Consider the following 13,330-nt stretch of genomic DNA (forward strand, 5'->3'; position numbering starts at 1 on the left):
CCCCTCCCGTTGCGCAGCACAGGCTCCGGACGCGCAGGCTCAGCGGCCATGGCTCACAGGCCCAGCCGCTCCGCTGCACGTGGGATCCTCCCGGACCGGGGCACGAACCCATGTCCCCTGCATCGGCAGGCGGACTCTCAACCACTGTGCCACTAGGGAAACCCACTCTGTCTTTTTTTTTTTTTTTTTTTTGTCACTTCTCGATCTGCCTCGTGTGCCTTGCTCCCACTTCTTCACTTGGTGAAACTTTTATGTATTTTGCCACTTCTTTCCAGATATTTGTTTCTGGGATTCTGTGATATTGTGATGTATAATAAGAAACATATTTGGTCTTTTTCTGCTGTTCCTGGTGCCCAGCTCCTGAAACCTTTGGAATTTCCTAGGTGTGGAGAACTATAAAGGTGTCTTTTGTTATGTTAATGAGGTGACTTTTGGACCCCACCCCAGGTAACCTAAGAATGGGGGCTTCTTGCCAGGGGAACCAAGCATGTGACTGGAGGGTTGGAACTTTGAGTCCCACCCAACCTCTGGTGGGGAGAGGGGCTGGAGGTTAAGTTCAGTCCCCAGTGGCCAGTGATTTAATCAATTGTGACTATGTAATGAAACCTCCATAAAAACCCAAAAGGTGGGCTTCCCTGGTGGTGCAGTGGTTGGGGGTCTGCCTGCCGATGCAGGGGACGCGGGTTCGTGCCCCGGTCCGGGAAGATCCCACATGCCGCGGAGCGGCTGGGCCCGTGAGCCATGGCCGCTGGGCCTGCGCGTCTGGAGCCTGTGCTCCGCAACGGGAGAGGCCGCAACAGTGAGAGGCCCGCGTACCGCAAAAAAAAAAAAAAAAACAAAAGGAGAGGGTTTGGAGAGCTTCTGGGTTGGTGAACACATGGAGGTGCTGGGAGAGTGGCTTGCTAGGAGAGGCCCTGGAAGCTCTGTGCCCTTTTCCTCATACTTTTCCCTTTGCATCTCTTCCATCTGGCTGTTTCTGAGTTCTACCCTTTTATAATAAACTGGTAATCTAGCAAATAAAATGTTTCTCTGAGTTCTGTGAGCAGCTCTAGCATGTTAATTTAACCCAAGGAGGGGGTTGTTGGGACCTGCGATCTATAGACACACAGATGACAACCTTGACTTGGAATTTGGCAATTGGAAGTTGCGGGGAGGCAGTCTTGTAGGACTGAGGCTTTAACCTGTGGGAGCTGATGCTATCTTTGGGTAGATAGTGTCAGAATTGAGTTGAATTGTAGGATACCCAGCTGGTGTCAGAATTGCTTGGTGTAAGGAAAAACCCCACACATTGGAATTGGGTATAAAATCTTAGATGGTGATCAGAAGTGGGATCAGAGTCAGAATCGTAGCTACTGTTCATGATATCTTTGGAAAAGAAAACTTTTGACTGATTGACAGTCTCTATGTCTAATTTATTCTTCCTACTGTTGTTTCCAAGGCAGTTAATTGGACTTTACACCATGGCTCACAATCCTAATATGACCCATTTGAAGATTAATCGGCCAGTTACTGCCCTTCCTCCCCTTTGGGTAAGGTGTGATGGTTCAGATCCTGAAGGTACCTGTTGGCTGGGGGCTGAGCTTATCATAACCAATAACATCATCACAGGAATTGTCTTGTGCATGGTCACCTGTAAAGGTGAGAGCTCACTTCTCTTGCTTTTGTGGGGGTGTGTGTATATATTTATTTGTATAGTTATTGCTTTGTGGTTTTTACTGAAACTTGATATTGTTAGGAGGGAAGTGCACACAGTGGAACTTGTGTTAGCCACCATGAATCTACTGCAGTGTGTAACTTGCAGCATGTAGGAGATAGTCCAGAAACAGATTTTTAGAAGTCCAAACAGGAGTTTATGGCTGTTTTATTTGGGTTTCATTTCATTTATATGTGTGTATTTTTGGAAGTTTTCATTGGAGGATAAAAAAGTTGACTATAATTCCAATTTCATAGTGGGCCTTTAATTCTACTTTTGGTAGTATTATTGACCTCTGTTCCACTTTCCTTCTTTTAAAAACATTTCATCTGTGATTTAAAATTTAATTTCAACAGTTATTAGTGTTAAGTTGTGATACCCTCAGAATTTGAGGGATTATAATTTTCTAGCTCTAATGATGTAATTTTGAATTGTACCTGTAAAGTTTTTTCTTTCTTTCATGTCCTATAGCTGATAAAAATTATTCTGTAAATCTTGAAGACCTCAGAAATTCACACAAGAAAAGACATCACTTGTCTACTGTAAGTATTTCTCTTCTATTCATATTATTTTCTTCAAACTGCTAACAATCTGCCTTCCTAGTGTAAAGGTTTTTTCACTCCTAATATGACTAGATATTTTTCTGTAGTATCAAAATGTTTATTTTCATATCAACTAATAACTGAAAATATATGCCTTGCCTTTTAGCTAATCTTTGTGATGAAAAAGAATTGTCTTATTTTTCTATTTGGGATAAAAGCACGGCACTTTTTTTTTTAAACAAATTTTTTTATTTTATATATTTATATATTTTTTTATTTTTTTATTTTTGGCTGTGTTGGGTCTTTGTTGCTGCGCACGGGCTTTCTCTAGTTGTGGTGAGCAGGGGTTACTCTTCGTTGCGGTGTGCAGCCTTCTCGTTGCAGTGGCTTCTCTTGTTGTGGAGCATGGGCTCTAGGGCTCGCGGGCTTCAGTAGTTGCGGCATGTGGGCTCGCTAGTTGTGGCTCACGGACTTAGTTGCTCTGCAGCATATGGGATCTTCCCGGACTAGGGCTTGATCCCGTGTCCCCTGCGTTGGCAGGTGGATTCTTAACCACTGTACCACCAGGGAAGTCCTCGACACTTTTTCTTTTGGGAAAAGAGTCAAACTCATTTTGATAATGGGCCTTTGGCCTTGTGAAAGCACAGCTAATGGTCTGCTGGATGCACTCTTTCAGTTAACAGCCAGCGGCTTTGCCCAGTATGAGCTCTTTAAGTCCACTGCCTTGGATGATACAGTTGCTGCCTCACAAACTACGATCACTTTGGATATTTCCTGGAGTCCTGTGGATGAGATTCTTCAAATCCCTCCACTCTCTTCAACTGCGGCTCTGGTAGGAGCAAACCCTTCTTTCTGTTGAGTTTACTCAGTGTGGATTTACTTTGAACTTGCCTGTTGCTAGTGCTCCACGCTTCCAGCCCAGCCCAGGCTTAGCTCTCCCTGGGCAGCTCTGAAAGGCTCAGCTTGCCCCTGAAAGAGTCTCACCAGAGCAGCCAGTGGAGGTTTTGCCAGGTGATCTGATCTATCAGTTATCCACAGTGCTGCAATTATGATTAATAAAGTCTCTTGTGTGGGGACTCAAACGGAATCATCACAGTGACTTATAATCTCTGCTGTTCTTAAAAGAATGCAGATATTGGCACCACATCAAGAATCATTATTCTATTCAGACCTTTCACCCTATATTTACATTTCTAGAATCTCTCTTAAGAAATTAATCAGAATTGGTAACAAAAATATATGGACAAAGATATTCAATGCAGTCACATAGCTGTTTTTAGAAAACATTAAAAACAAAACCTGAATCGTCAGTAGGAAAATGATTTAAATAGGTTTTCATGATGAAATCGTGTATATATATTTTTAAAATCATGATTTAAAATATCTTTAATAATGAGAGAAAATGCTTATTATTAAGGGAAAAAAGAAAAGACCCCAAAAGTACAAAATTATATGTACAGTAGGATCTCAACTATGGTTTTTAAAAATGTGTACACAAAGGCCTGGATAGCATTACAAGTGGTTTCCTCAGAGTGGTGGCTCATGGATAATTATATTTTTAGCGCTTTTCTTTTCCTGCAATAGGAATTTACATACTGGCATTTACTATTTTCTTCTCTTTCAAACCATCCCCCCGGCGTTTTTTTCTTAAGGTTTTAGGTTTATAAAACTTTGACCTCTGGCTAAGACAGCACATTGTAGATTTAACAGTTAGAAGTCTAATGAGCATATTTATTGGGGGAGGGAGGGTGTTGTTTTTGGTGTGTGGTAATGCTAAGTTTGTCACCGAGTCTTGAGATGTATTTATTTATATTTCTACTCCTTGTCCTTTTGGAAATTCAGTGGGACGGAGTAGGAGAGCATGTGTTCCATGTAGCTGCAGTTGTGGTATAGAGAGGGGTTCTGGTGGCCTGAATTTAGGGTACTGTATTGCGATGGGCGGGGTCTGTGGTGTGCTGGGGAAGGTGTTCTAAATGCAGTATTGACCTACTTTTTCAATTCACTAGTGCTTTATGAAATATATTTTTAAATGTGTGGGTAGTTTGAAATGCAAATAACTGTGACCCTGATGCAGAGAAGATGGGATTACCAGTTAAAACTGACTCTGGGAACTTTTTAGAATATTAAGGTGGAATTGGGAGAGCCCAGAGGTCCTCTGAATCATCTTCACAGACAACTGAAATTTCTCCTTGTGAGTATCCTTCTGGAATTTGTAACTTGTATTAAATCTCATGTTTTCATTAAAATGTTTACTAGTGTCATTGTTATTTAGTTTTGTGTTCTTCAAAATTTGTTCCAAATGTTATGTGCTTGGCAATTGGGGCAGCGTTACTGTGTGGTAATTGTCCTTGCAGTTAAAGGGAACATTCATCGGTTAGTAGTTAATGGGTAACAGTTCTTTTGCCTTTTCTGCGAAGTATTTGAGTTTTATTCATATGATGGATTCCCCTCTTTCCAGATGAGTCAGTTGCCAGTTAATTCCAAATGTGTGTATAATCTGCTTGTTACTAATTGGGATTTTGATTGATGCTGAAGATTAATGAGCATGTGTTTTTATGTTTCAGTAATTTAAGCTCCACTCTACAAATTCAATCTCAGGGGTGTGGGGGGGGAGCTCATTTTGTTTATTTATGTGTTTATTTATTTACTTTTGGCTGCATCGGGTCTTAGTTGTGGCATGAGGGATCTTGCCTTATGGCTCCTCTCTAGTTGAGGTGGGCGGGCTTAGTTGCCCCGCGGCATGTGGGATCTTAGTTCATTGGAAGGCGGATTCTTAACCACTGGATCACCAGGGAGGTCCTGGTGGGGCGTTGTGGGGAGTCATTTTAATGCAGTAGAAATTCCAAATGTCTTAGCTTGGTGTACAAAGCCAGTTATATCCAGTCACTGCCCTACTTACTTCTTTTTTTCTTTTCTTTTTTTTAACAGCTTTATTGAGATAGAAATTACATCCCATAAAATTCACTCGTTTTAAGTATATAATTCAATAGTCGTTAGTATACTGACAGAGTTGTACAACCATGACCATATTTAATTTTAGGGTATTTTCATCACCCCAAAAAGAAACCCCATACCCATTAGCAGAAACCTCCCACCCCTGCCAGCCCCTGGCAGCCACTAATCTACTTTCTGTAGTACTTTGTTCCTTTTTATTACTAAATAACATTCCAGTGTGCATATGTACTACATTTTTGTTTATCCATTCATCAGTTGACATATGTTTTGGTTGTTTCTACTTTTTGGCTATTTATGAATAATGCTGCCATGAATAGTCGTGTATAAGTTTTTATGTGGCATATGTTTACACATCTCTTGGGTGGAGTTGCTGGGTCATACGGTAACTCTATGTTTCACTTTTTTTTTTTTTTTTTTTTTTTGTGGTACGCAGGCCTCTCACTGTCATGGCCTCTGCCGTTGCGGAGCACAGGCTCCAGACGCGCAGGCTCAGCAGCCATGGCTCACGGGCCCAGCCGCTCCGCGGCATGTGGGATCTTCCCGGACTGGGGCACGAACCCGTGTCCCCTGCATCGGCAGGCGGACTCTCAACCACTGCGCCACCAGGGAAGCCCCTATGTTTAACTTTTTGAGGAACTGCCAAACTGTATCTTTTCCAAAGTGGCTGAATCATTTTACATTCCCACCAGCAGTGTATGAGGGTTCCATTTTCTCTATATCTTTGCCAATGCTTGATACTGTCTTTTTTATTGTTGTTACAGCCATCCTAGTGGGGGTGAAGTGGTATCTCATTATGGTTTGTTTATGGGGTTTTTTTGTTTTGTTTTTTGGGGCCGTGCCGCTAGGCATGTGGGATCTTAGTTCCCCAACTAGGGATTGAACTGGTGCCCCCTGCAGTAGAAGCATGGAGTTTTAACTACTGGACTGCCAGGGAAGTCCCTCATTATGGTTTTGATGTGCATTTCCATGATGGCTAATAACATTGAGCATCTTTTCATGTTCTTATTGGCTCCTACTTATTTCTTTAGCTTAATCTCACTCCCTGCTTTGCCATACTGAGCTCCCTGCTTGTAGCAGCTCCAGTCCCATCACACTGTCACTTTCTGGTGTGTGTGTGTGTGTTGTTCTGCCTAGTGTGCCCTTCTTCCACTTCTTTGCTGGGTTAGCGGTCTGTGACATCTTCACCTCAGATGATTGCCCTGATCCCCCAGAATAGCTTATGCTGCCTGTGCTTCGTGCTGCCGTAGAACCTTACGCACCCCCCTTGTCAGATGGTTTATCAAACAGTAACTTGTTTACTTCTCTGTCTCCCCTACTAGGTTTGAGTGCCAAGTACCCCATTGTGCCTTCAGCTTCTAGCACAGTACCAGGTGTTTTTCATACTTTTACCTCCTCTCATTATTTCCCCATTTGTAAAAACTTGGTACTTTTTCTACCTTTCTCACCTTTCTTCTTTCTTGAGAGCTCCTCTTTCAGGACCCTTCCTGTGGGCTTCCGTCATACTTCTACCTTCCTGTCTCTGCCCGCCTTTCTCCACCCGGCAGAGGGCTTATCCATTTAGTGATTTGACTAACGCCTTTACGAGGGAACTCCAGACTCCCATCTTTAAGCTGCTACCACTTCTGATCTCTCCCACTTCCATCAAATTAGTTCCCACTTGAGTAGAGGGCTCTTCCCTCCGATTCAGTATGTCCAAAATGAAACTTGAAATCTCCAGACTAGATCCTCTTAATAAACCCCCCCATTTATTTCTGTGATTTCATCATTCCTTCAGTTTCACAGGCTAGAAACCCTGTCTTTTACTTTAGTAAGAACTATCTCTAGTTACTGCCACAGCTAGAAGCTGCCACTCTACTGTGTGCCCAGCATGTGGTGCTAGATGGTTCGGTTATTTTGCCTGAGGTGTCAGCAACTGGTAAGTGGAAGAGCTGGTTTAAAACTCATTCGAATACATGTCTGTCTGTCTGACTTGGAAGTCCATGTTATAATCTTCCTTAGAAATTCACAGACTCTTAGATGTGCACGTGGCCATCATCTCTCCAAGTTCAGTCCCCTGTATTTTTACAAATAAGTAGGATTTTTTTTTTCTTTTCTTCTACTCCTTACATATTTCTGTGTGTCTGTCTCTCTTTCTCTCGAATGTACTGTTTGGTTTTTGTTTTTTTCGCTTTGAGGTATATCACTGTGCCCATCTTAGTTAAAGCCCTTATTACCTCCCTTCTGGACCACTCTAATGATCCTTCATTGTTCTCAACAGGGACACACACTCTGGGCATCTTGGGCAGGATCATTCTTTGTGGTTTGGGACCATTGTACACATTGCAAGCTGTGTAGCATCCTTGGCCCCCACCAAACTAAATGCTCAAAGTGCTCCTGTACACACAGTCACTGTGACGCCAAAATTTATCTTCACGTTTTTCCAAAGACTCCCTGGGGATGGAGGATGATCTCACTCCTATTGAGAAACACTGTACTTTCTTTTTTCCTTAGACTCTATCCTGAGTATTTCTGACGGGAGAATTCTTAGCTGCTTGACCATGTCATTTTCCTGTCAAAAAATCAACAATGGCTGTTGTCTTCCCAATGAAATAAAAAATCTTTTCAAGTTTTAACACCACTATTCCTGTCTAATCCCTATTCCTTGTACTCTTATTTGCCGCCGTTTCCTGGGTGTTTTCGCCACCCTTGGCGGAATCATCCCACCTTCTTCATCTTATCCCCTGCTCTGTAGCCAATGGTTCCTGCATTTGAGTTGAGCTAATGTTTCACATCGTTCCTCTGGCCATTCCAGCCTGTCTTGCCCTCGACCTCTTTCCTTAGTTCAGTTTAGATATTGTAGGTATAGGCATACACATTCATGGTATTTTTATGTAAACTTCCACTCAGTCTCATATTTGTTGTTCCCCAGTTATTTCATCTGTATTATCGGTCCTTCTTAACCAAAATTAGAAGTGTCTTCAAGGCAGGCTCATAGGTCTTGAATCCTTTATAACACCTATGCACACATAATGAGAGTTCAGAATACCATCTTTAGCATAAGACTGCTGGATATATGTCCTGGCACTGTCAGTTACTAACTGTGTGACCTTAAGCAAGTTAATTAACCTCTTAGTCTCAGTAAAATGGGAGTGCTAGTAGAATCTGCCTCATAGGGTTTTTGTGAGGATTAAATAACATACTGCATATGAAACATTTAGAACAGTTCCTGGCATCTCATTAAACATTGAAGAATTCAAGGTACTAGGAATTCCCTGGCAGTCCAGTGATTAGGACTCCACGCTCTCACTGCCGAGGGCCCGGGTTTGATCCCTGGTCAGAGAATTAAAATCCCACAAGCCACGTGGTATGGCCAAGTAAAAAGAAAAAAAAAAGTGTATATATATATATATATATATATATATATATATATATATATATATGTACACACACTAATATTATTACTAAATACATTTTACTGATTAAACTATGTTTTTTGCTAACAAGTTTTTGGGGTTTGTTTTTTTTTTAATCTCTCACAGGTTTTAGCTGATGGTTTGAGGACTGGTGTAACTGAATGGCCTGAGTCTCTGGAAGCAAAATCTGCTGTTGAACTTGTGCAGGAATTTCTGAATGGTGTTTGTTTTCCTAACTCATGCTTGTTTTTTGTTTATTTTTCTTAATTGGGAATTTATGCTTGCTATATTTAAATGTAAACTGTCTTCTTATGCTTGATATTCTTTTTGGTTGGGATATATCTAAAGCTATGAGGTCTGTCATGGTGAGAGGGGCAGCTTCCATTCTGAATTGCTAACTGTAAAGGTCTCGGTGATTTTAAGAATTATAATACTTATTTAATTTACATTTTATATACTGCAATCATATTTGAGATTGTAACCTTTGAGCACCTACCATGTGCTTGACATTGTGTGTCAGGGTCTTTCATTGTATCTTAGTTCATCTTTACACCCCTACCTAGTAGGTATCTATTTTAACCTCCACTGGAGAGCTAAGTAATTTGCTAAAATACCTGGTTATACTTCTGCTATCTTCATTTGCCATTTGAAAATAGGATTAGGATGGAAATAATTTGGAATGAAGAAAAATAAATAAAATCCAGAGTTAATAAGCTTTTGCCACTTTCTAGACTTAAATAAGCTGGATGAATTTGGTGATTCTACGAAAAAAACCACAGAGGTAAGTGATTATTATCAGAAGTGCACACTGAAAGAGCTTGTAAAATTTGGTTGTACTGTTGTCTTTCACGTCATACAATCTCAAATGGATCTGCTACAGCCAAGGTAGCATTTTGAGAGAAGTTTTTTGTTGGTCTTTAATGTCAGCACTAGTGATTATTTTCCTTGAGAACCGATGAATATTTTTAAAGAGAACTAGTACGTATTTATTATTAATCACTTAACTGCAGAGAAATGGAAATGAATATGTTACTATACTGTGGGGTGATATTATTATAGTATATTAATATGTTATGAGATGGCATGTTAATATGCCACAGGTGGTACTATTAAATTGCACTTAATATGTTGTCATTTGACAAATAGGAAAATGGAGACAAAGGTAATTTAATTAAATATTTTTCCATGGGAGGAAAGTTGAATGCTTGTTTTTAGGCATCAGAGTTTAAAAACAATTTTAGAGGTCCCGCTTTTCACTGTCTATTTATTTGTATCTCCTCATTAGTGGATGAAATTGTAGAAGATGCATTCACGTCTCTCTTTGCATGTGTTCATGACCCCACCTTTTCTCAGAGTAGCATTAGAAAGCTTATTGGCCTTAAACTGTTGTACTTTTTAAAAAATAAACTGAGTATTCTTTGGCACTCACTTCTTTTCCAGACAGTGAAACATGACTCTGCTGCAGTTGATCGGTCCATGGAGTGTCTTCTCACAGTACGGGGTGATCTCGATTTTGCTGAGCAGCTGTGGTGCAAAATGAGTAGTAGTAGGTGTCCATCAGGATTGTGAAATAAAATTTTTCCTGTTATTTTTTAGGTTTACTTTTAAGTCTTTTGAAAATAATACAGTGTGTACTGCTAGTCTTGTGTGGACATCTGGTTCCTGTTTTATCAAACTCATTTCTAATAATGCATTGGCACATTTTACTCAAGAATTTTCCTAAGACAAGGCAATTCGTAGAATCTGTCCTTTTCTCTTGCCGGAAGTATAAGACCTAGGTCGTTTTTATGCTGTATTTATATGAACCAAAACATATACCTTAGTGAAATTATAATTATTAGGAAAAGATATTCCATAATACTTTACTAAGTATGTTATTTTATGGCAATGGGTTTAATTTCTTTCTTTAAAAATGCTTTTTTTGGGGGGAGGGGGGCTTTAATTTCTTTCTCCCTTCCCCATCCATAAAGTTCAGATACTTGTCTTCCACTTCATTTGTGTATCCTTGAAATGAATGACATATTTGATCTGCAGAAATAACCATGAAAGTAATGTTAGACTGACTTGCTTTCCAAGGTGTGATTTCTTATCAAGACTTGGTGAAGTGTTTCACGTTGATCATCCAGAGTCTACAGCGTGGTGATATACAGCCATGGGTAGGTTTAGTAGTGTGTGTGAGAACCTTTTCTCAGCAGCATAGCAAACTGGTTAAGGACATAAGCTCTGGAGCAGACTGCCTGAGTTTGAATTCTAGCTCTGCCACTTTCTAGCTGTGTAAACTTGGACAGGTTCCTTAATTCATGTGAAGCACTTAGCACTTAGTTCATAGTTAAGTGCACAGTATTTGTAAGCTACTAGTATTGTCGTTACTGTTGCTATGAATGATTGTTCTCATATACTACTTATGAGAGTACAAACTGGAACACTCTCTAAAAAGCAATTATGATCATGTATTGAGATCCTCGAAATGTATCCATCCTAAGGCCATACACAGGAATATGTATCAAGATTTTATGTATCATGATAATCATTACAGCCTCATTTACAGTAGCAAAAATTGTAAATGACCTGAATTTTCACTATTAATGGAATGCCTAAGTAAATAATGATATAGCCACATAATGGCACATGTAATACTTGCTACAGATGATGTGAGAAATGCTTATAGTGTTCAGTAAAAAGAAAGGATTATACACTATTGTATAAAAAATACAAATTTTGGAGAGAAAAACCCAGAAACAAATACACTAAAATATGATAGTCACCTCTGGTGGTAGGGTTATAAATGAGTTTCTCCAACTGCATTATACATTTCTGTACTTCATGGATTTTCCATAATGAATTTGTGGTTTTATAATGAAGAAAAATTTAGGGTAAAAGCTAGAAACAAAAAGATTCTTCATCTAATAGGAATTATTTTAAATAACACAACTGCCAATTCATGACAATGACAGAAACTTTCCTAGGTGTGAACGGAAATACACTGCAGAGCAGAAGCATGCAAACCCTACCCCTATTTGGCATTAGTCATTCTATGCATTTTAGTCTTGCCCATCGAATTTTTCTCTTGCGAGTTTCTGTGTTTGTGAGATATTTACAAGTATATCACTACCATGTACAACAAGTGCAAAGTGAAAATAGTATTAAAAAAAAGAAAATGCAGAAGATTGTGTTGGAAATTAGAGATAACAGAAGGACAGTAATGAGAAAATGACAAATGTTTTAGGTGATGAAAAACGTAAGCTTATAAGTTTTGGCTTTTAGCTAATGCAGTTTGTTTCTCTTGCTTACTGGACTTTTTATATTTGTATTTGTGGCTTTATAAACTTTTCTCAATTTCTAGCTTCATAGTGGGAGTAACAGTTTACTAAGTAAGCTCATTCATCAGTCCTACCATGGAACCATGGACACGGTTTCTCTCAGTGGTATTGTTCCAGTTCAGATGCTTTTGGAAATTGGTTTGGATAAACTGAAGAAAGATTATATCTGTTTTTTCATAGGTAAGTCCATTTCCCAGCTCAAAAAATTAAAAGCTGCATCATAAAAAATTAAAAGCTGCATAGGTATTCTCAGATTTTATCTTTGTACTTGTCCCTAATTGTTTGTAGTCCTGGCTTTGCCCCTGGTTCACTGTGAGACAGGCACTCCCATTTTTTGAGCCTTAGTTTCCTGCTCGATAAAGATATTATATTAAAGATAACTATAGTTTTTCTTTGTCTTTAATTCAAATGTTTTGAGATTCTTTGAGGTTAATGTAGTAAATAAAAAACGCTTTTTATTTTAATACCCATTACTTGGTTGTTTTTATTAGGGGCAAACTTTGATCATTTTTAGAATAAGTATTAATTTATATTTATGGTGTAATATACCAGAAATTTTGGCTTTTTGTGAGAAACTGTTTAGCTTGAGCATTTCTTTTATATATGAACTATGAAATATTTTTCTTAAGTTGCTTAATTTGTAATAGATAATACCTAAGGCTTATTTGCATATATGTGTTTTTTCCTGATAGGCCAAGAACTTGCATCTTTGAATCATTTGGTGAGTTTTTATTCTAAAGTTGGTTTTTCTTTCTTCGGTCATTCTGCATACAGTTATGAAGTGTCTATTCTGTGCCAGCCTCTGTTCTAGGAAACAGATAGATTAAGACGAGCAATTCCACTGTCTAATATGACAGACAAAAAGGTAGCCCATTCAATGTCACTTCTCATTCTTTATAAGTGTATGATACTGCATAAAGTTGTATCCTGCTTATTAAACTAGTGTACTCCCACAACTCCCATTTATCTAAAACGGTTAAGGAATGCCTTTCTTTGATAGGCCTTATAAGGGAATATTTGCTTTATATTCTCTTGACCCATTTCTTTTACACGTGAAGGATTACTTCCAAAGAGTTTGTTATGTTCCTTAACATATTGATTCAAAAGATGCTTCTGATATATGTGGAACCTAGAAAAATGGTACAGATGAACCAGTTTGCAGGGCAGAAATTGGGACACAGATGTAGAGAACAAAGAGCGGTGGGTGGTGGTGGTGTGATGAATTGGGAGATTGAGATTGACATGTATACACTGATGTGTATAAAATGGATGACTAATAAGAACCTGCTGTATAAAAAATAAATTAAATTTAAAAAAAAAGATGCTTCTGGATTTCAGGGTCATGATTATGAACTTTTTTATTTTCCTAGTGTCTTGATTTAGAAAGTTAAGGAGATTAAAGAGCATCCATGAGGACCCTTGACATTT

At 39.1% G+C, this 13,330-nt stretch overlaps 1 protein-coding gene across 2 annotated transcripts in view; it reads left to right on the top strand.

Moving 5' to 3' along the window:
- ZWILCH (zwilch kinetochore protein) overlaps positions 1-13,330 on the top strand; it is a 39,778-nt gene that overhangs the window by 12,326 nt on the left and 14,122 nt on the right. For both annotated transcript variants that reach the window (XM_081227626.1, XM_081227627.1), the window contains exons 5-14: positions 1,439-1,638; positions 2,165-2,235; positions 2,912-3,067; positions 4,355-4,426; positions 8,709-8,802; positions 9,314-9,363; positions 10,023-10,128; positions 10,659-10,738; positions 11,926-12,082; positions 12,595-12,623. In XM_081227626.1, the coding sequence (XP_081083752.1) occupies positions 1,439-1,638; positions 2,165-2,235; positions 2,912-3,067; positions 4,355-4,426; positions 8,709-8,802; positions 9,314-9,363; positions 10,023-10,128; positions 10,659-10,738; positions 11,926-12,082; positions 12,595-12,623 (1,015 nt within the window). The remainder of the gene's footprint in view (positions 1-1,438; positions 1,639-2,164; positions 2,236-2,911; positions 3,068-4,354; positions 4,427-8,708; positions 8,803-9,313; positions 9,364-10,022; positions 10,129-10,658; positions 10,739-11,925; positions 12,083-12,594; positions 12,624-13,330) is intronic.

Source organism: Mesoplodon bidens (assembly GCF_964165515.1).
Source record: "Mesoplodon bidens genome assembly, chromosome: 3".
In the NCBI taxonomy this organism is placed as follows: Eukaryota; Metazoa; Chordata; class Mammalia; order Artiodactyla; family Ziphiidae; genus Mesoplodon; species Mesoplodon bidens.